General features: G+C 34.7%; 2 protein-coding genes across 2 annotated transcripts; both read right to left on the bottom strand.

Moving 5' to 3' along the window:
* Positions 1-1,060: 1,060 nt before the first annotated feature.
* On the bottom strand, positions 1,061-17,981 carry LOC142171429 (cytochrome P450 87A3-like). Its single transcript, XM_075233790.1, has 5 exons — positions 17,903-17,981; positions 17,623-17,701; positions 1,798-1,904; positions 1,565-1,692; positions 1,061-1,431 (listed from the first exon to the last, which is right to left on the bottom strand). The coding sequence occupies exons 1-5, from the start codon at positions 17,918-17,920 to the stop codon at positions 1,308-1,310; spliced, it is 456 nt and encodes a 151-aa protein (XP_075089891.1). The 5' UTR covers positions 17,921-17,981; the 3' UTR covers positions 1,061-1,307.
* Positions 17,930-23,574, bottom strand: LOC142172037 (cytochrome P450 87A3-like). The gene is made up of 9 exons (XM_075235790.1): positions 23,330-23,574; positions 22,805-23,129; positions 22,539-22,685; positions 20,833-21,084; positions 20,630-20,719; positions 20,358-20,436; positions 18,679-18,767; positions 18,106-18,357; positions 17,930-17,992 (listed from the first exon to the last, which is right to left on the bottom strand). The coding sequence occupies exons 1-9, from the start codon at positions 23,527-23,529 to the stop codon at positions 17,930-17,932; spliced, it is 1,497 nt and encodes a 498-aa protein (XP_075091891.1). The 5' UTR covers positions 23,530-23,574.

The following is a 23,574-nucleotide window of genomic DNA, read 5'->3' as shown; positions in this document are numbered from 1 at the left end:
TTACATCTAATCCTTCTACCATGTTAGTTAGTGAAATTTATGTTCTTCTGCAAATGTCATTACTTTTGGGCCCTCTATCTCGTCTATTTTTATTTTCTATATGCTTCCGACTTCTTAATTATTACTTACTGGGTACTCTGTACTTGGTGGACATTATTATTAGAAATTATTCTACCTGGTTGGTATTGCTATATGCACATTTGGCAAGAATGAGATAAATGCACGAATGGTGTTGCCGTGCTAATTGACTTGACACACACAGCACACACACACACACACACACACACATATAATATATATATATATATATATATATATATTGAGGAATGGATCTTCTCTAGGCATGGATCTGTGCCTTTTGATTTGATATCTTGGATATACTTCTCACACTAGGAAAGATTATGAATTTACTACCATGATTTCTCCTAGTAATCATTTACTGCCTCGCATAGTTGTTTATGGTACCCTTATTTGTTATGTTCTTAAATGGTCTATACTATTAGTCTACTGTACAAGTTATAACAGTAAGCATCTTTTAAACTAAAAATTTATGTCACTACTTTGACGAGGTTAGACAATATACTTATTAGGTACATGTGGTCGGTTGTACTCATATTACACTTCTGCACCTTGCGTGCAGATTTTGGAGCAGAGCTGCGAGTAATGTCAGGAGCTGACTCTGAAGATGTTCGTGCATTCCAGATATAGTTATCACTTTCCCTTGGTAGCTTTAGATTTTTCTAATCTATTTATGTAACTTCCAAATAGATCGTGTATTTATTTGTGCCAGTTTTGTAAATTTTAAATTATTAGAAGCTAATGATTCGTACTACCCGTCTTTGGTTACATATATAAATGTTCAGATAATTCTTCACTGATTTCCTATAAATCTTATTTGGATTGTATTGGCTGTTAGCTGACTTACCTAGCGGGTCGAATTAGGTGTCATCACGACTTGTAGATTTTAGATCGTGACACTTAGAAATATCAAAATGACGACGTTTCTTTGTGAATGAGGTATCTCGCGAATAATAATATATTGCTGAGTGAAAATCAGGGAGAGCTGAAAGGCTGTTTACATTAGCTAGCTTAGGAACAATAGATATTTTTTTTTATTACATCGGGAGAGGGAGAGTGGGGAAGAGGAAGCTACGCTATTGATGTGGAAGGCAGAAGGCTGGGAGCTCACCAAGTGAGCTAACTCTTCTACTCCATTACATATCACAGTATTGTTCCTATTAGAACGATTTATTACATATCATCATATTTATCAGCGTGAAGTTTTAATGAACATTCATATAGAACATCTATCTTAAACAGTAATTACCAGTATTTTTCTCTCCTTGATTCTTGGATATTTCAATGTGTAATCCTTTCTTGAAGATCAAACCGGGTTGTCGTGTAACATTCCCTTCATTTGTCACTTTCCACCTGAAATTTTAAAGAAAATTTTATCTTAAATTTTTTACGTCGTGACCAAAATTTTCATGGTAATTAATTATTTTTAAAAGTATGTTATTATAATATGTTTTCCTTGAAATAGGGCTTGAGATCGAATTCATACCTATAGTTTGTCAACAAGTAATGGAGGAAAATGGCCGTTTGCATCTTTGAGAGATCAGCTCCAGCACACAATCTCACTCCTCCACCAAACGCCATGAATTTTTTGGATCCCTTATGTAGCTCTTCACCCTTTTTAATCCCAATATAGTTGAGAAAAGGACGTTTATATTATGAATATATGAAAGTAGAAACCTAAATGCTTGATTTTTACTAATTAATAAAATATTAACTGACCTTCCATCGCCAAGGATTAAAAGTAAGGGGATCCTCGTACTTGTTTGGATCCAGATGAACCGATGAGGGACATACTACGAAAGTCCATCCGGCAGGAATTGTATATCCTGTGATTATTCTTACTTGAGTACTTCTATGAAAAAAACAAAAACTAAATAAATGGACTGTTATAAAAATAATTATATTGTGGATGTTCATTTATTATTCCGCTATAGATAATCTTCCTGAAGAAGATTATCTACAAGCAGCTGATGCAGACAGGTTGCAAGCTGCTCAATGAAATGATTTGCAACAGTTTCTTATTAAACAGGCAGGTTGCAAACAGATCATGCAGACAGCTTACAAGCAGCTAAAGAAAAGTCTTGCAGCTGTTTCCTGAAAAGCCTCGCAGCTGCTTCCTTTCTTCTATAAATAGAGGAGTTTTCAGTTCATTATGTACATAAGTTTGAAATTTGAATAATATATCAGTTTCTCTCTATACTTGTCTTTACTTTACAGTTTTTATTTTATAACACGTTATCAGCACGAGACTCTGCCATCTCGAGAAAATACTTTGAAAGTATCAGAGAATATGGATAATCCTCAAATTATGATTGGATCAAAGACCAATCATGAAGATATTTGTGTAATTAATAGTGGAACAACTCATGCCATATTCAAAGATCAGAAATACTTTTCTTATTTGCATAAGGAAAAAGTAAATATTTCTACAAATTCTGGTAATATAAGTTTGATTGAAGGCTCCGGAAGAGCTATTGTATTTCTGTCTAAGGGAATAAAATTTATTATAGATAATGCATTATTCTCCTCCAAGTCCCGAAGAAACTTGTTGAGTTTTATAGATATCCGCCGAAATGGGTATCATGTTGAGACAGTAGATGAAATGAACGTAGAATATCTTTGTATTACAAAGAATATTTCTGGCCAGAAATGCATTGTAGAAAAGTTACCAACTTTATCTTCTGGCTTATACTATTCAAAGATTAGTACAGTTGAAGCACACTCTATCGTAAACCAGAAGTTTACTGATTCAAATACTTTTGTGCTTTGGCATGGCCATTTGGGCCATCCTGGATCAATAATGATGAGACGAATTACTGAAAATTCGAGTGGGCATCTATTAAAGAACCTAAAAATTCTTACAAATGATGAATTTTCTTGTGATGCTTGTTATCAAGGCAAAATGATCACTAGACCATCACCAATGAAGGTTAGCATTGAGTCCCCTACTTTTTAGAACGTATATATGGGGATATATGTGGACCTATTCACCCACCAAGTGGGTTGTTTAGATATTTTATGGTCCTAATAGATGCATCTTCAAGATGGTCTCATGTTTGCCTACTATCATCTCGCAACCTGGCATTTGTAAAGTTATTAGCCCAAATAATTCGATTAAGGGCACAATTCCCAGATTATCCTATAAAGGGTATTCGCCTTGATAATGCTGGACAATTCTCATCTCAAGCTTTTGATAATTACTGTCTATCAGTTGGAATAAAAGTTGAACATCCCGCAGCTTATGTTCATACTCAAAATGATCTTGCAGAGTCATTTATTAAATGACTGGAATTGATAGCAAAATCACTACTTATGAAAACAAAATTGCCCACTACTGTTTGGGGCCATGTTATCTTGCATGCAGCATCACTTATCCGTCTCAGACCAACACATTATAATAAATATTCTCCGTCACAATTAGTTTTTGGTCATGAACCAAATATTGACCATCTACGAATTTTTGGATGTGCTGTATATGTGCCAGTAGCACCACCACAATGCAGTAATATGGGACCCTAAAGAAGGTTAGGAATATATATTGGGTTTGAATCACCCTCTATTATTCGCTATCTTGAACCATTGACGGGAGATTTATTTACTGCTCGATTTGCAGATTGTCGATTTGATGAAACAAATTTCCCACAATTAGGGGGAGAGAAAAAGGAAATCAAAAGAGAAATTGTGTGAAAAGTTTCATCATTATCTCATTTTGATCCACGTACCCCTATATGTAATCAGGAGATCCAGAAGATCATCCATTTACAAAATATAGCAAATCAAATGCTAGACGCGTTTACTGATTTGAAAAGGATAACTAAGTCACATATCCCTGCAGAGAATGTGCCTATACGAATTGATGTCCCAGCAGGACCATCTACTAGCATAAGAACTAGTGAACCTAAAGCATGTCTGGAGCGTGGTAGGCCTTTGGGTTCTAAGGATCGAAATCCTAGAAAAAAAAAACCGACAAATGATCAAAATGATATTATGAAGGGATCTCCTGAAGAGACCCAAGATCTGATTAGTTTTGAGATTCCTGAAGAAATCAATGAACCCGAGACTCAAGTGAGTGAGGAACTTTAATAAGTTCTACTGGTGATGGGATTAATTTAAATCGATCTGAAATAGTGGTGGATAATATTTTTACATATAATGTTGCACTTAACATTATGCAAGATAGTGAGGATTGTGAACCCCGATCTATTAAAGAATGTCAACAAAGATCTGATTGGCCAAAATGGCAAGGGGAAATTCAATCAGAATTGAACGCACTTGCTAAAAGAGAGGTCTTTGGACCAGTAGTCCAAACACCTGTTGGTGTAAAATCAGTTGGTCATAAATGGGTTTTTGTGCGAAAAAGGAATGACCTAAATGAAGTTGAAAGATACAAGGTTCGCCTTGTCGCACAAGGATTCTCACAACGACCTGGAGTCGTTTATGAAGAAACATATTCGCCAGTTATGGATGCCATAACATTTCGATATCTCATCAGTTTAGCCTTACGTGAAAGAATTGAAATACATATGATGGATATGGTTACAGCTTATCTGTACGGGTCACTTGATAATGCGATTTACATGAAAATCCCTGAAGGATTTAAAATGCCTGAAGCATATTCGAAATCTCGGGAAATGTATTCAATCAGATTGCAAAGATCTTTGTACGGTTTAAAGCAATCTGGGCACATGTGGTATAATCGCCTTAGTGAATATTTACTGAAAGAGGGTTACATAAATGATGTTATTTGTCCATGTATTTTTATAAAGAAAATGACATCAGAATTTGTTATACTTGATGTTTATGTTGATGACATAAATCTTGTTGGAACTCCAGAAGAGCTCCAAAAGGCAATTGAATATCTTAAGAAATAATTTGAGATGAAAGATCTTGGAAAAACAAAACTTTGTCTTGGAAGGCAAATTGAACATTTAGCAAACGGGATCTTTATGCATCAATCTGCCTATACAGAAAGGGTCTTAAAATGCTTTTACATGGATAAAGCGCACCCATTGAGTACACTAATGGTTGTTCGATCACTTAAAGTGAATAAGGACCCGTTCCGATCTCCAGAAGAAGATGAGGAACTCCTTGGTCCTGAAACACCCTATCTCAGTGCAACTGGTGCACTTATGTATCTTGCTAATGCTACAAGGCCTGACATAGCATTTTCTGTTAATTTACTAGCAAGATATAGCTCTTCTCCTATTCGGAGACATTGGAATGGGATTAAGCATATTTTGCGTTATTTAAAGGGAACTCTTGATATGGATTTGTTTTATGCTAACAAAGGTAGTGCAGATCTTGTTGGTTATGCAGATGCATGTTATTTATCTGATCCTCATAAAGCTCGATCTCAAACCGGGTATGTATTTACATGTGGAGGTACTGTAATATCATGGCGCTCCACAAAGCAGTCAATTATTGCTACTTCTTCAAATCATGCTGAGATAATAGCTATTCATGAAGCAAGTAGGGAATGTGTATGGTTGAGATCAGTGATTCATTTTATTCAAGAAAAATATGGTTTGGAGTATGATAAAAGATCCACAATTTTATACAAAGACAATGTTGCATGCATAGCCCAATTGAAGGGAGGATTTATAAAAGGAGATAGAACAAAGTACATTTCACCAAAATTATTCTACACACACGATCTTCAGAAAAATGGTGACATTGATGTGCAGCAAATCCGTTCAAGTGATAATCCGACAGATTTATTCACTAAATCTTTGCCAACTTCAACTTTTGAGAAGATGGCATACATGATTGGAATGCGGAGACTCAAATATTTGAAATAAGGTTTTCATCAGGGGGAGTAAAATACGCGATGTACTCTTTTTTCCTTACTAAGATTTTTTCCCACAGGGTTTTCCTTATAAGGTTTTTAATGAGGCATCTAGAAATGCGTATTACTAAATATGTGGACTCTTTTTCCTTCACTAGGATTTTTTCCACTGGGGTTTTCCTAGTAAGATTTTAACGAGGCACAATACCTTTTAATGGACATCCAAGTGGGAGTGTTATGAAAATAATTATATTGTGGATGTTCATTTATTACTCCGCTATAGATAATCTTCCTGAAGAAGATTATCCGTTTAGTACTCTGTTGAAGTTTATCTACAAGCAGCTGATACAGACAGGTTGCAAGCAGCTCAATGAAATGATTTGCAGCAGCTTCTTATTAAACAGGCAGGTTACAAGCAGCTCATGCAGACAACTTACAAGCAACTAAAGAAAAGCCTTGCAGCTGCTTCCTGAAAAGCCTCGCAGCTGCTTCCTTTCTTCTATAAATAGAGGAGTTTCAGTTCATTATGTATATAAGTTTGAAGTTTGAATAATATATCAGTTTCTCTCTATACTTGTCTTTACTTTACAGTTTTTATTTTATAACATGGTTCGATTAATTTTTTTATTTCAAGCAGACAAGATAATATATTTTGATCTTGTCTCGCATCTTCTAGTACTTCTACTAATGTTTATTTAATATCTTGAAATTTTCAACTCATGTTAAACCAAATAAAGAATATCTTTATTACTCTAGGAGTATTTCTTAAGCTGCACTATTTGGCAAGCTAAGAGTCTCATATTGCGAGACCATAATTTATTTTTATTTTATTATTTTTTTACTTTTAATTTTTTTAACTATTAAAAGTATTTATCTTACATTATTTATGTTTTATTCCTTATTTCTCATTTCCTAATATTTATTTCACGTGTTTTTGAAAAAATTCTCATATTTTATATTTTCTTAATTATTTTTCGTTATTTTTTCGTTACACTTAGCTATGTTATTATTCTATTTTTTCTATAAAATTATACCCCGTAATCATAGAAAGAAAAAGTCATCAACAAACTTGACTAATAATGAGTGATGTCATTAGAGTTGAACTTTGTTAGTGGATGAGGTTATATGCAAACATACCTATGTTAATGTAACGACTCGACCGGTCGTTTTGAGCATTTACGCTCTTTTCATCTATTTGAAGTCTTGAACAAGTTCCTACGAGGTATTATGACTTGTGTGAATTATCGGTTTTGGTTTTAAGGTATTTCGGAGTTAGCTTGGAAGAATGAATTTTCATGTTGGAAGCTTAAGTTGAAATTGTTGATCGGATATTGACTTATGTGTAAACGACCTCGGAATTTAATTCTGATGATTCCAATAACTCCGTATGGTGATTTTGGACTTAGGAGCGTGTCCGAAAAATTATTTGGAGGTCCGTAGTGGAATTAGGCTTGAAATGCCGAAAATTAATTTTTGGAAAGTTTGACCGGGGGGTTGACATTTTTTATATCGAGGTCGAAATCCGATTCTGGAAATTGGAATAGCTTTGTTATGTCATTTATGAATTGTGTGCAAAATTTTAAGTCATTCCAGATTGATTTGATGTATTTCGGCGCAAGATATAGAATTTGAAAGTTCAAAGTTCATTAGGCCTGAATTGAGGTACGATTCGTGGTTTTAGCATTGTTTGATGTGATTCTAGGCTTCGACTAAGTTCGCATATTGTTTTAGTACTTGTTGGTATATTTAGTTGAGGTCCTGAGGGGCTCGGGTGAGTTTCGGGGTGGTTTCAGACCATTTCAAGGCCATTTTTAATTGTTGGTTTCTGCCTATAGAGGTGTGCAACGCGATCGCGAATATTTGGTCGCGTTCGCGAAGAGCAAACAACATTTTGGGGTCTTGTGAATTGCGATCGCGGAAGCTCTTTCGCGATCGCCTAGAACAAAATCTTTGCTGCACTGACCCGATTTTGGAAGCTTATATCTCGCAATCTATAAAAAATTTGGAGATGATCCAAAAATGAAAGTTGTAGCCCTTGATGTTTAGTTTTCGGAAAGATAAACTATTTGTCATTTGGAGTTGTGTATAAAAGGTTATGGTAGATAGTCATGGTAGATACACTATAGGCTGTCTGGAAAGAGTTTGGAAATCTCTGTTGCACAGGGCTGATTTTGAAAGCTTATATAGAGCAATACATAAGTAACTGGGGGATCAGAAACAAATTTAAGTTATAGCCCTTGGTGTCTAGTTTTTAGAAAGTTAAACTATTTGCATTTTGGAGTTTTGTACCAAACGTTATGACCATTATACTAGAGGTTGTCTGGAAGAGTCAGAGAGTTTGTTCTTCACGGTTGCGATTGGTTTTCCGCGATCGCGAAGAGCAATTTTGGGGCTGAAAAAATTTGTGCTTCACGATCGTGAAGAATAAATACCTGGGCAATAGTTATATTTCGAGGTTTCATCCATTTTTAACATATTTGGAACTATGGAGCTCGGATTGAAGCGATTTTCACCATATGGATTGGGGTAAGTGTTCTATATCTGAAAGTGATTATACTTCATGATTATATAGTTATATTCATCATTTATATTGGATTTAATTGGAAGAAATCAAGAGTTTTGCAAAAACTTCCAAAAATAAAAATTTAAGATTTGGAAGTCGAGTTGTTATCGAAATTTGATAAAAGAGGTATGGTTGAACTCGTATCCGAATGGGTGTTCGGATTTTATAACATTTGTATGGTTCTAAGACGTGGTCCCCACAGTCGATTTTTGAGTTAAATTTCGGACTTTTATGGAAAACTAGCATTTTTTTATGGAATTAATTCCAATAAATTTTATTGACTGAATCGAATTATTTATGGGTCGATTCGAGGCGTTTGGAGGCCAATTCATGATGAAAAGATATTGCAGAATAAGAATTTTACAGTATGAGGTAAGTAACAGATATAAATCTGGCCCTGAGGGTAAGAAACCCCGAATTTTGGTATCATGTGATTACTTTGGAGGTGATGCACATGCTAGGTGAGGGGCGTGCGAGCGTGCTCCGAGGGGATTGTGACTTGGTCCGTCCCGTGAAAACTGTAAGTCATATTAGAAACCATGTTTAGGCTATATGTTGGTAATGTTGGGATGTAAAGAGGTCGTGTACATCTTGAACTATCTGCTTAAATTGTTGTTTTGTACTCAATCACAGTTTACTTGATTTATTTTATCCCAGTCTCTATTGTTCATTATTGATGCATCATATCATTGTTGTTTGGGATAATTACAAGATTGTTGAGAGCCCGAGAGACTGGAGAGAGTTATGATTGAGCGAGGCCGAGGGCCTGATTGTGAGATATTATACTATAGCACGTGAGTTGTCCGTGCGGATCCAGATATTAGACTATAGTACGTGAGTTATCCGTGCAGCACGTGAGTTGTCCGTGTGGATCCAGATATTGATACTATAGCACGTGAGTTGTCTGTGCAGCACGTGACTTGTCCATGTGGATCTAGATATTGATACTATAACACGTGAGTTGTCTGTGCAGCACGTGACTTGTCCGTGCGGATTATAGCGCTTGGGCTGTAGGAGCCCCTCCGGAGTCTGTACACCCCCAATGAGCGTGGGTACCCATTGAGTGTGAGTGCTGAGGGCTAAGAGCCTAGTGATTGATTGTTGTCCTGAGAGGTTGTACTTGCTTTTCATTTGTTGTTGCACTTAGTTACTATTTGTCATTGTTGTGAAATTTTCTAAAAGATTTTTATATCCAGAATACATAAACTTGAACTGTATAGAATTGATTTGACTTAAAATGCTGGATTTGAAAGCATGTATATTCTTTGCTGGAATTACTGAAAATGAACTATAATTGTGTAGCTCGTCACTATCTTCAGTTTCTTATTTATTATTGTTACTTACTGAGTAGGTTGTAATCATACTACACGCTGCACTTCGTGTGCAGATTCAGGTGTTCCCGGCCATAGCGAATGTTGATTTCTTTCGCACAATTGATTTTCCAAAGATTCAGAGATAGATGTTGTGTTTCGCAGACCTTGCCTCTCCTTCCCTATCTTCTTATTTACTGCATTTGGTCTCAGACTATTATGGACCGTATTTTCTAGACTTGTATTCATATTAGATGCTCATGTACTTAGTGACACCGGGTTTTGGGAGTGTTTATATATGTATTTGTGAGTTTTTCTTCTGCTAAATTTAGATATTATGTTTTCATACTTAAAAGATATGGTAATTTATTGAGATTATCGGCTTGCCTATTATTGAGATAGGCGTCATCACGTCGGGTGAAATTTTGGGCTGTGACAAGTTTGTATTAGAGATCTAGGTAACATAGGTCTCACGAGTCATGAGCAAGTTTAGTAGAGTCTTGTGGATCGGTACGGAGACGTATGTACTTATCTTCGAGAGGTTTCCGAACCCTTAGTAAAATTTCACTTTCTTGTATTCTATTGTGCGGAATTTATTCAGCTTGAAACATAACTCTTTGAATTCCTTCCACGCATTTGTATGCGCACATGAGCGCTCGGGATCAGCTGTGCATCGCCGGCTTGTGATTCTATGAACGAGGTTCAAGATGTGTATTCTGTGTTTTGGTGATGGGCTAGTCTGGAGGACTTGAGGCCAGGTTTAGACCGCAGCTTAGGCTCGATAGCTTTAGTTGTAACATGTATATTTGGACTAATATGTCCGGTAATGCCCCTACGAGTGAAATTTGTGGCTCGATGAGCGGTGGAATGGCTTTGTGATGAGTATGATGTAACTGCGGGATGTGTTAAGACGATTTGAATGTGACAAGAAGTGTTTCCTTGAAATGTAAAGGAAGGCCATTGGGTGATTTATTTTCGTTTTGAATTGACGTACAATCTCGAGTGTGAATATTTTGAAAGATCTTTCACGTTGTTAAATTTTGGGGCAAATTAAATTCTCATGTCTGGTTAATGAGTTTGGACTTAGAAAGATTAAGTGATTTCATAGTAATTGTGGCTGCGAAAGGGTATAACAAAATTCCAATTTGAGACTAATCAGGTAGGTTATCTCCTGCGCAGTAATCTATGTAGGTGTGTTCCTTATGATGTGAATAAATAGTTTATTTTCTACCAATGGAGTGTATGTGTTGAGATTTGAATTTGAATCGGGTTGAGAAAATTTGACTTGATTGTCGCGAGAATAAATGCTAACTTAGCAGATGATTGAGGTATGTTATGGTGGGTGTTGCATAAGCTTGAGAAGAATTTTTGTTGAACTGACTGCAGTATTATGGCAGTAATGAAGTATGGGTATTATGAGTTATCGAGTGTTTTGTTCTATGGCTTTGAGCCAAGTGGGGGAGTCTGCTATTGACAATTCAATTTTATGGATATATGTTAAACTTTAGTTTTGGTTTGAGGCATACTGGTGGGTTAGTTATGACTTACAGAGGTGGAAATCGAGGATGACTAGGGTAAGTAAATTCCTGGATATGGGTTACATTGAACTTTATGAAAATTATGGAATGATTAAGTTGTTAATTTGAAGGATGTAGTGCGTACGAAGTATGAATTTGATTGGTCGTGTTAAGGCAGGGTTACTTCTTTGAGTGTTGATCGTGCTAAAGGAGCACATGTTTGTTGGCCCATTTGGGACGGAGTAAATTAGATTTGAGCAGAGTGGATGACTCTCGAGAGGGTTCTAATGGATTCAAAATGTATATGTGGAAATTGAATTTTTTTTGAATTTGTATATCACTAGAATTGGTTACTTACATTGGATGGTGTCGGTACGTGCGCTAATTCTGTTTAACTATGGATTCTACATTTCAGTATAAGAAAGGAAAGAGGAACAATTTTAAATTTGCATAAGGTATTTTTAGAGTGAGTGCTACAATTGTGGTATTTATGGAGGTGCTTAAGAAGAATACATTGGCTTATGGGCCTTAGGTCGGTGTAGTTTTATGTTAGGATGTCTTGTAGTGAGCTTTGGATAAAGTAATGGTGTTCTGACAAGGAGAAATGGAAACTTGAGGATAATCCAGAAGAAACTCGGAGAAAATAGGACAAATGGGTAACATGCTGGATAAATATAGCAATGGTATGCTCGATTCTTTTAGTTCTTATAATGATGTGAGGCTTTACGGGTGTTTTGTGAAAATACTCTCGGATTTGGCAACCTGTGTGGCTTGGTCGATTTAGAGGAATTCAGTTCTGATAGCTTGGTTATGTGCAAATGGATTTCAAAGTGTTCATAATAGTTTATACCATGGTTTGCACCGGATATTTTCTACCGCTATGGGGAACATGTTGTGTATTGTGATTTCCTCTTGTAAAGAAGCAAGAGAGAGGTTTCTAACTAACCGAGTATGTAATTTGCTGGTGACTCAGAGTTGATAATGGGATTCTTGTACTTGTCACATGATGGCATAATAGATGTGGTGTGGTGTGCGGGATTAGGATTTACATGTACAAGGTGACAGTTCAGTCTTGAAAAGAAGGTAATGAATGTTGGACAACATGGTCAGTTTCAAATATTTCGATGAATGTTATAACTGCTCGGTAATTCATGAGAACGGTGTGCATTTCAGAAGGCGCGTTGTGTTTTGACTTACGGATGTTCATCGGTATTGCAGTACTCACCCGGTTGATAGACTGTTGATATTCAAATTAATTCTATGTGGCACAAAGGAATTATGAAAGTATTCCTCGTGGGATGATCGTGTATGAAAAATGTGTTAGTCATTCGAGTGCTGGAGTTGGGACAAATTACGGGGATTCATGTGTTCGATGAATTTGGAGACTGGGAGTTCTCAGAAGTATATTGTTTCGGGGTTGTGACCTATTTGAGGTGACTATTTTATTTAAAACTTGGTGGAGGCACTAGTTGAGTTAATTATTTGTGATAGCTATGCGCTATGAGTGCGCATATATGTGAAGTTTGAGCCCATGTGCGGGCATTAGAGCAAGTATTCATACTCGGCAGAATGCTTAAGCTATTATATGCCTAAAGTTGACTGTTAAGCGTAACGTTATAACATTTTCCGTATTCGTACTTTTGTTGAGAACTATCTGGGCTATACTTGAGGTTACAAATAAGATGATTCCCTAAATAAATGGGGTAGTTACTAATTATGCGTTAAAAACATTGCCGATTTGAAGTGTGATAGCAGACTTTGCACATGCTTACACTATAGCGTGCTATTTATACCAGTCCAGGAGCATGAGAATCTTATTTCATTGTTATATACAAGTGTACTTGTTTAATTGCTCATGCATGATATGATGGGACTGGAGGCCTGTGACCATGTCGGGCGATTCATATTATTGGCACGTCAGTTGTCTGTGCCATGTGTGAGAATTTTATTTCTATGATAATTTATCTGATTTATTAATTTCCTTCCCCTACAATTGTGCATATGCGCCTACGGTTATCCTCTTCATGAAATTTGAGAAGTTGGTTTTAACATTGCGGTTGTAGTGGTTCTTGTTGAACTTGCAATACGGTTATCTTCCTTGAGACATCTCCAATATTTGGGTACACAAATTGCGCAGTTGTGGCTTGATTTATATTGATGTGGCATGTATATGGGATAGTTGTGTTTAATAATATAAGTTTATCGGACCTAAAATATGTACTATCAGGTGTGATTACGGTATATTCGGGAGTATAATATTGAAAGTCGACTTAGAAAGTGATTATGGTTCTGGTTGGGGAGAGAGAGCTCCATGACTTGTTCCTCTGATAAGGGGTCATGAGATTTTTGCATGTTTCTTTTATTATCAGTAGTGTACGGAGGTTTTTGGAACGAGGTTTGGCTTGATATGAGGTTTTATACTAGTACTTGGTTGGTTTTGAGTAGTTACTGTGATCAGAAATGGTATTACGAGTATGCGAGTTGTGTAGTATGTTATGCGATGATATTTGGGATTATGGTTATGGCTGGATATAGCTTGTTCAGGCTTATACAGTGTGTAGATGTGAGATTCGGGTCTTGAAAAGAATTCTGGATGTTAGAAATTTGGGTCTACGGTTTTGGGCTAAGGCTAAATTAATGATTTTTAGTTAGGTTGTGTGGTCAGTCTTATACAGAATAGAGTGGCGTGCGATCACCCCCGGGTATGTGCGTGGTAAGGTGGAATAGAGATTTGAAGGTTAAGAACAACTCTTGGCACATTCGAGGACAAACGTATATTTAAGTGGGGGAGATTGTAACGACCCGACTGGTCATTTTGAGCATTTACGCTCCTTTCAACTATTTGAAATCTTGAATAACTTCCTACGAGGTATTATGACTTGTGTGAATTGTCGGTTTTGGTTTTGGTATTTCGGAGTTAGCATGGAAGAATAAATTTTCATGTTAGAAGCTTAAGTTGAAATAGTTGACCGGATATTGACTTATGTGTAAACGACCTCAGAATTTATTTCTGATGATTCCAATAGCTCTGTATGGTAATTTTGGACTTAGGAGCGTATCCGAAAAATTATTTGGAGGTCCGTAGAGGAATTAGGCTTGAAATACCGAAAGTTGAATTTTGGGGAGTTTGACTGGGGGTTGACTTTTGATATCAAGGTCGAAATCCGATTCTGGAAATTGAAATAGCTTCGTTATGTCATTTATGACCTGTGTGCAAAATTTGAAGTCATTACGGATTGATTTGATGTATTTCGACACAAGATACATAATTTGAAAGTTTAAAGTTTATTAGGCTTGAATTGAGGTGTGATTCGTGGTTTTAGCGTTGTTTGATGTGATTCGAGGCTTCGACTAAGATCATATGATATTTTAGGACTTGTTGGTATATTTGGTTGAGCTCCCGAGGGGCTCGGGTGCGTTTCAGGGTGGTTTCAGACCATTTTTAGTCCATTTTTAATTGTTGGTTTCTGCCTACAGAGGTGTGCATCGCGATTGCGAACATTTGGTCGTGTTTGCGAAGAGCAAGCAACAGTTTGGGGCCTTGTGAATCTTGATCGCAAAAGCTCTTTCGCGATCGCGTAGAACAAAATCTCTGTTGCACTGCCCCAATTTTGGAAGTTTATATCTTGCCATCTATAAGGAATTTGGAGATGATCCAGAATTAAAAGTTGTAGCCCTTGATGTCTAGTATTCGGAAAGGTAAACCATTTGTCATTTGGAATTGTGTATAAAAGGTTATGGTAGATATACTATAAGCTATCTGGGAAGAGTTTAGAAATCTCTGTTACACAGGGCTAACTTTGGAAGCTTATATATAGCAATCTATAAGGAATTAGGAGATGAGAAACAAATGGAAGTTATAGACCTTGATGGCTAGATTTCAGAAAGTTAAACCATTTGCATTTTGGAGTTTTGTACCAAACTTTATGACCATTATACTAGAGGTTGTGTGTAAGAGTCGGGGAGTTTGTTCTACGCGATCGCGATTGATATTCCGCAATTGCGAAGAGCAATTTTAGAGCTGACAAATTTTGTGCTTCATGATCATGAAGCAATTTCCGCGATCGCGAAGAGTAAATACCTGGGCAGTAGCCATATTTCGAGGTTTCAGCTATTTTTAACATATTTAGAGATTTGGAGCTCCGATTGAAGCGATATTTAAGGTGATTTTTACCATATGGATTGGAATAAGTGTGATATATCTGAAAGTGATTATACTTTATGATTATATGGTTATATTCATCATTTATTTCAGATTTAATTGGAAGAAATCAAGTTTTTTGCAAAATCTTCCAAAAACGAAAATTTAAGATTTGGAGGTCGAGTTGTTATCGGAATTTGATAAAATAGGTATGGTTGAAATTGTATCGGAATGGGTGTTAGGATTTTGTAACTTTTGTCGCGTTCCGATACGTGGTCCCCACAGGCGATGTTTGATTTAAATTTCAGATTTTTATGGAAAATTAGCATTTTCTCATGGAATTAATTTCAATAAATTTTATTGACTAAATTGAATTATTTATGGCTAGATTCGAGGCGTTTGGAGGCCAATTCACGAGGAAAAGACATTGCAAAATAAGAATTTTACGGTTTGAGGTAAGTAACAGTTATAAATCTGGTCCTGAGGGTATGAAACCCCGAATTTTGGTATCATGTGATTACTTTGGAGGTGACGGGTATGTGAGCGTGCTCCGAGGGGATTATGACTTGGTCTATCCCGTGGAAACTGTAAAGTTGAATAACTTGTTATTAGCTATGTGCTCTCTATGTGTTATGGAAATTTAACTGTAAGTCATGTTAGAAACCATGTTTAGACTATATATTGGTACTGTTGGGACCCACACAGGTCGTGTACATGTTGAACTATCTGCTTAAATTGTTGTTTTGTACCCAATCACAGTTTACTTGATTTATTTTATCCCAATCTCTATTGTTCATTATTGATGCATCATATCATTGTTGTTTGGGCTGATTTCATGATTGTTGAGAGCCCGAGAGACTGGAGTGAGTTATGACTGAGCGAGGCTGAGGGCCTGATTATGAAATATTATACTATAGCACGTGAGTTATCCGTGCAGATCCAGTTATTATACTATAGCACGTGAGTTGTCCGTGCAGCACGTGAGTTATCCGTGTGGATCCAGATATTGATACTATAGCACGTGAGTTGTCTGTGCAGCACGTGACTTATCCGTGCGGATTATAGCGCTTGGGCTGTAGGAGCCCCTCCGGAGTCTGTACACCCCCAATGAACGTGGGTACCCATTGAGTGCGAGTGCTGAGGGATGGGAGCCTAGTGATTGATTGTTGTCCTGAGAGGTTATACTTGTCGCACAGTTGATTTTCCGAAGATTCAGAGGTAGCTGCCGTGTTTCGTAGACCTTGCCTCTCCTTCCCTATCTCCTTATTTACTGCATTTGGTCTCAGACTATTATGGACCGTATTTTCCAAACTTGTATTCATATTAGATGCTCGTGTACTTAGTGACACCGGATTTTGGGAGTGTTTATATATGTATTTGTGAGTTTTTCTTCCGCTAAATTTAGATATTATGTTTTCAAACTTAAAAGATATGGTGGTTCATTGAGATTGTCGGCTTGCCTAGTATTGTGATAGGCGTCATCACGACGGGTAAGATTTTGGGTTGTGACAGTTAAACTATAGATTACTTTTCATATTGAAATAGTATTCTCGTTTTTCATTCTTTATTGTTGTATAATTTTACATAAGAGTATTATTTTATTTTATTTTTTAGATTTTGAATTTATGTTATATTATTGCTTCTATTTTATTTGTTTTAGTAGTATTCACTTATTAATTCATATTGCACACCATTCATTTTTCAGTTAAAATTGATAGATTATTTTTTCGTAAAATATTTGAGTAATGTTATAACATTATATTTATAAATATTACTGTAATAATTTTGTCAAGCAAGTAGTCCAAGACAAAAAATGTAATTTTAGTTTTTATAATTGATTAAAGTAAAATATTATTAATTTAAAAAATATATATCAAGTACTTCTACAATATTAGTTACAAATATATCTTTAGTAATTAATATATTTTCAAGAAACAATATCTATCTTAATGTAAAGTTTAATATTGTTTATAAAAGCATATATTTATTAAATCTTAACTTTTACTTTTTGATATTTCACTTTATATTTAAAATTTTAATCTAACTGCATAATTACACTTCTGCAATCAAACAATAAACTTGTAATTACACTGTAATTACATTAATATGACAAACAAACATGTCGTCGTAATTATAGTGTAATTACTACCCTTGTAATTACACCTATTCTATTGCATGGTGACTTTCCAAACAAGACTCTTAAAAAGACCTAAAAGTTAGATATTTACCTTTGATTTGCACATCTTTTAGTGTAATTCTGAAAATTCCTGGGGCGATATTGGCAAGCCTTACTGTTTCATTTATAACCTGCACTCAATTATTTTTATTTTAGAAACAATAAAAAAATTACAGTTCAACTAATTTTAAATATATCGGGGGTTTGGGGGGGGGGGGGGCATATAGATCAAATAAAAAGTAATGTGGTGATAATAAGAGCCTGTGATGTGGAGGACACCTAAACTCTGAACTAATTACACAGTTAACGATCACGCAAGAAAATAAACTTACCATATTTGTGAAACTCATTGATTTGTATTAAAGCCACGAAATTAGAGCGCCCTCGTCTGTTCGACGTTTAAGAATGCTCTCATGCTCTTCCTACAAAATGTACGATTGTTTATAGGGTTTAGGGAAATAAAGAACTACTCGAGATTAATTAAATAAGAAAAATTAATGTTTCAGATAGCTAGTAATTAATTAAGAGCACAAACCGTCAACTCTGTCAACACCTCAGGATGACTATTCAAGTATTTAAACAGTAGTGTAATGGAGGAAGAAGTGGTTTCATAAGCAGCGAATAGAAGTAACAGAACTAAATCCACTATAATTTCTGCAGTCAGCAACGATTCCTCATTTTCTACTTCTTTAAGCATGTGATCTAAGAAATCTTGATTCGCCTTTTCCTTGGATGACTGCCTTTTCTTCAAAATATCTTTTATCACCTTAACAATATTTTTACGCCCCTGCATGCATGTCAAATGTCGAAATTAATTCATAGAATGTCATGATCTAAAGGACAGCCCGTGCACGCAGTATTTCGCATTCACGCAGAGTCCGAAAAATGGTCGCACTGATCTAGGGATATTGATGGAAGGGGCGGCCCGGTGGTAAGGCAACTCAAGCAAAAAAAGTGTATTTTTCATGAAAAAGGAAATAAGAGATAATTTGGTAATAGGAATAATTATTTTTGAGATTCACCCTTAAACTTTATGTGTGAATATGTTTCTTGCCTTCTTTATATTACTTTCTCTTTCCTTACTTACAAGTTCACTATCTCATAAAACATTCCGTGAAGTAAGATAGCAAAAGGCAATTGCAACCCTTTTTTTGTCAAGCTTTACCGGCATTGCACCAAAATATTGAAGTAGCAAAACTAATATCAAGTTATCTATGACTGTTTGCTAAATAAGGTTCAATTATTCTGTACTTTTCTTATTACTTTGCATCTAGAATTTGTTATTTTTTGATATCTTTTGTTTGTAAGTATATGTATCATCTTTTATTTATTTATTAAAATTTTAATATGTCAACAAAAAATATGAATCCGCATATTAAAAATGCCAAAAATAGAAGATTTGAAACTTTAATACAATTCCAAAAAGGAGCGCTTGATAAATTTTTAGCGGACAATAAAAAATTAGGGAAAACTTTATGGTAGATGAACAAATCACTAATATAGTTGAGCTAGACGATAATGAAATCCAAGAAGAAGAGAAATTGACGAGTCATAGATGTTTTAGAAAATTAGAAAATCCTAAAAGAATTGAATATTAATCATAGAAAGTAGAAACATATATAATCCTAGTCAAGAAATTTATTATAAATAAATTATTAATAATTTTACATCTCAAAAAACTAAAACAATAAACTTTAAATAAAATTTTATTAAATGAATTTTTTAAAGCGAAAATCTTAGTGTCCCTGGTCGAAGTTGATTTTTCAAAGATTCAGAGGTAGCTGCCGTATTTCGCAGACCTTGCCTCTCCTTCCTTATCTCCTTATTTACTGCATTTGGTCTCAGACTATTATGGACCGTATTTTTTAGACTTGTATTCATATTAGATGGCCATGCACTCAGTGACACCGGATTTTGGGAGTATTTATATATGTATTTGTGAGTTTTTCTTCTGCTAAATTTAGATATTATATTTTCAAACTTAAAAGATATGATGGTTTATTGAGATTGTTGGCTTGCCTAGTATTGAGATAGGCTCACGACGGGTGAGATTTTGGGTCGTGACAGTTAAACTATAGATTACTTTTCATATTTAAATAGTATTCGCGTTTTTCATTCTTTATTGTTGTATAATTTTACATAAGAGTATTATGTTATTTTATTTTTTAGATTTTGAATTTATGTTATATTATTGCTTCTATTTTATTTGCTTTAGTAGTATTCACTTATTAATTCAAATTGTAAACCATTCATTTTTCAGTTAAAATTGATAGATTATTTTTTCGTAAAATATTTGAGTAATGTTATGACATTATATTTATAAATATTACTATAATAATTTTATCAAGCAAGCAGTCCAAGAAAAAATATGTACTTTTAGTTTTTATAATTAATTAAAGAAAAATATTATTAATTTAAAAAATATATATCAAGTACTTCTACAATATTAGTTACAAATATATAATTAGTAATTAATATATTTTCAAGAAACAATATATATCTTAATGTCAAATTTATATTGTTTATAAAAGCATATATTTATTAAATCTTAACTTTTAATTTTTGATATTTAACTTTATATTTAAAATTTTAATTTAACTGCGTAATTACACTTCTGCAACCAAACAATATATTTATAATTACACTGTAATTATATTAATATGACAAACAAACAGGTCGTCGTAATTACTACATTACGTAATTACTACCCTAGTAATTACACTTATTCTATTGCATGGTGACTTTCCAAACAAGACTCTTAAAAAGACCTAAAAGTTAGATATTTACCTTTGATTTGCACATCCTTTAGTGTAATTCTGAAAATTCCTGGGGCGATATTGGCAAGCCTTACTGTTTCATTTATAACCTGCAGTCGCTCATTTTTAGTTTAGAAACAATAAAACAATTACAGTTGAACTAATTTTAAATATATCGGGGGGGGGGGGGGGGTATAGATCAAATAAAAAGTAATGTGGTGATAATAAGAGCCTGTGATCTGGAGGACACCTAAACTCTTAACTAATTACACAGTTAACGATCACGCAAGAAAATAAACTTACCATATTTGTGAAACTCATTGATTTGTATTCAAGCCACGAAATTAGAGCGCCCTCGTCTGTTCGACTTTTAAGAATGCTCTCATGCTCTTCCTACAAAATGTACGATTTTTTATAGGGTTTAGGGAAATAAAGAACTACTCGAGATTAGTTAAATAAGAAAAATTAATGTTTCAGATAGCTAGTAATTAATTAAGAGCACAAACCGTCAGCTCTGTCAACACCTCAGGATGACTATTCAAGTATTTAAACAGTAGTGTAATGGAGGAAGAAGTGGTTTCATAAGCAGCGAATAGAAGTAACAGAACTAAATCCACTATAATTTCTTCAGTCAGCAATGATTCCTCATTTTCTACTTCTTTAAGCATGTGATCTAAGAAATCTTGATTCGCCTTTTCCTTGGATGACTGTCTTTTCTTCAAAATATCTCTGATCACCTTAACAATATTTTTACGCCCCTGCATGCATGTCGAAATTAATTCATAGAATGTCATGATCTAAAGGACAGTCCGTACACACAGTATTCCGCATTCAGCGGCGGACGCACGTGGTTGCAAGCGGGTTCAGTTGAACTCGCTTCATCAAAAAATAATACCGTATATATGTATAAATTAGGATTAAAGCTGCGTAAATTTTGTATAAATATTTTATTTGAACTCACTTGACAACTACTATTTTACGACTAAAGTTATGTACTTCTAAGATTGAACCCCCTTACACAAAATCCTGGGTCCGCCACTGTCCTCATTCACGCTTGGTCCGAAAAATGACCGCACTGATCTAGGGAGATTGATGGACTGATCTAGGGATATTGATGAAAGGGGCGGCCCGATGGTAAGGCAACTCAAGCAACTACTTGAGGCCCCATATCTATAGGGATCCTAAAATTTTCTAATATTAAATAGTTGCATATGATAATTGTTTTTTAAAAATAACTAGTATATCAAAGAAAAAGATCATTTTTCATGAAAAAGAAAATAAGAGATAATTTGATAATAGGAATAGTTACTTTTGGGATTCACTCCTAAACTTTACGTGTGAATATGTTTCTTGCCTCCTTTATACACTATCATAATTATCACGAGGTCCATATTACTTTGATTATTTTCTCTTTCCTTACTTACAAGTCCAATATCTCATAAAATATTCCGTCAAGTAAGATAGCAAAAGGCAATTGCAATCCTTTTTTTGTCAAGCTTTCTCAGCATTGCACCAAAAATATTGAAGCAGCAAAAGTAATATCAAGTTATCTATGACTGTTTGCTAAATAAGGTTCAATTATTCTGTACTTTTCTTATTACTTTGCATCTAGAATTTGTTATTTTTGATATCTTTTGTTTGTAAGTATATGTATCATCTTTTTATTTATTTATTAAAATTTTAATATGTCAACAAAAAATATGAATCCGCGTATTAAAAATGTCAAAAAATAAAAGAATTGAAACTTTAATACAATCCCAAAAAGGTGCGCTTGATAAATTTTTAGCGAATAATAAAAAATTAGGAAAAGTTTTATGGTAGATGAACAAATCACTAATATAGTTGAGCTAGATGATAATGAAATCCAAGAAGAAGAGAAATTGATGAGTCATAGATGTTTTAGAAAATTAGGAAATCCTAAAAGAATTGAATATTAATCCTAAAAAATAGAAACATATATAATCCTAGTCAAGAAATCCATTATAAATAAATTATTAATAATTTTACATCTCAAAAAACTAAAATAATAAACTTTAAATAAAATTTTATTAAATGAGTTTTTTAATATCTAAAAACTTAATGCCCCTCGTCGAAGTTTGGCTTTAAGACCAATCACCTTTGAGTCGCCCTTGTTGTTGAAGACAGTCTATCCCCTTATCATGCAAGCATTAATAGATGCGTTTTACTTTTGTATATATTGAAAAGAAGATACCTGTAAGCAGGCATGGTAAGCTGTTCCAGGCACATTGAGAGGAAATGAGAGAAAACCACCAAAAAAAGCTTTGTAATGCTCTCTTAGTTCCAATGCCTCTTGTTCTTCACAACCAAGGGTCTTTTTCGCCATAAATGTGAATAGCATCTAAAAATAGTAGTAAATATTTTGAATTATATAGTACTCCATATATATGTTTCTGTACTGGAGTAAAAAAACATATTAGTAACTTATAAAGTAATTATAGGTGGACGTGAGAGAATCACAATTTCAGCTGCTTCTTTGACTTCGACCTTGCCGTGCTCAGCCCACCTATCTAAATGCTTACGAGTAATTAAATCAATTTCAGACATCAAATTTCCCTTTAAACATTGTTGGCCGACAAGAGACAGAACTAAATTCCTAAGGTATTTATGGACAGCTCCGCCGTGGACATTCAAGCCTTGCTCTCCAAGGAGATCAGAAGCACTCTTTGTATACCAGCATTGGAAGAGGTTATTTTCTTGTTGGAAGACATAGTAATTGATTTCTGGGTCAGTTGATATCACCACTGGCTGCCCAAGTATACTTGTTTTAAATAATCCTCCGTACCTGACAAGTATCAACAAAATATTTAAGTTCATGTTATAGCTAGCTATGAATTTTATTCTGCATAACGTTAACCGTTTCATGCAAGAGAAATATGACTCATATATTTTCAAGAGCAATAATTTAGGGATGAGAAGAACAAATTAAAGGAATAGGAAAACAAAAAAGAGAGGAAACGTAACCCATTAACAAATTAAATTAACCTTGCAGTCCTTTCGGCAATGAAGGGTGGAATTCCTTCATAGGAATGAGAAGAGAAATATTGAATGGACTCTCCAATAAAGGGAAGTCCCATGGAGCCAGGTGGCAATACACCCTTGCATTTGGGATTCCTCCATTTGTATACCCATCCACTGATTCCTACAACTATTACTGCTACTAACCATAAACCAATGTTCCACATTTTTTTCCTTTAAAATTAAATTAAACCTGTAGTTTTTTTCCTACA

This window comes from Nicotiana tabacum, chromosome 17 (genome assembly GCF_000715075.1).
Source record: "Nicotiana tabacum cultivar K326 chromosome 17, ASM71507v2, whole genome shotgun sequence".
Taxonomy (NCBI): domain Eukaryota; kingdom Viridiplantae; phylum Streptophyta; class Magnoliopsida; order Solanales; family Solanaceae; genus Nicotiana; species Nicotiana tabacum.
Note: the sequence above shows the minus strand (reverse complement) of the source record. Positions and strands in the feature narration are given on the sequence as shown.

What these genes read in the sequence shown, in the direction of transcription:
- LOC142172037 (XM_075235790.1), bottom strand. Translation starts at nt 23,529, where the DNA reads ATGTGGAACATTGGTTTATGGTTAGTAGCAGTAATAGTTGTAGGAATC. An exon ending in TCAAAGAAGCAGCTGAAATT is followed by an intron (nt 22,686 to 22,804) that starts GTGATTCTCTCA and finishes TACTATTTTTAG; the next exon opens with ATGCTATTCACATTTATGGC. An exon ending in GCTATCTTACTTCACGGAAT is followed by an intron (nt 18,358 to 18,678) that starts GTTTTATGAGAT and finishes ACATGCATGCAG; the next exon opens with GGGCGTAAAAATATTGTTAA.
- LOC142171429 (XM_075233790.1), bottom strand. An exon ending in TTAATCCTTGGCGATGGAAG is followed by an intron (nt 1,693 to 1,797) that starts GTCAGTTAATAT and finishes GGGATTAAAAAG; the next exon opens with GGTGAAGAGCTACATAAGGG. An exon ending in TACTTGTTGACAAACTATAG is followed by an intron (nt 1,432 to 1,564) that starts GTATGAATTCGA and finishes TTAAAATTTCAG; the next exon opens with GTGGAAAGTGACAAATGAAG.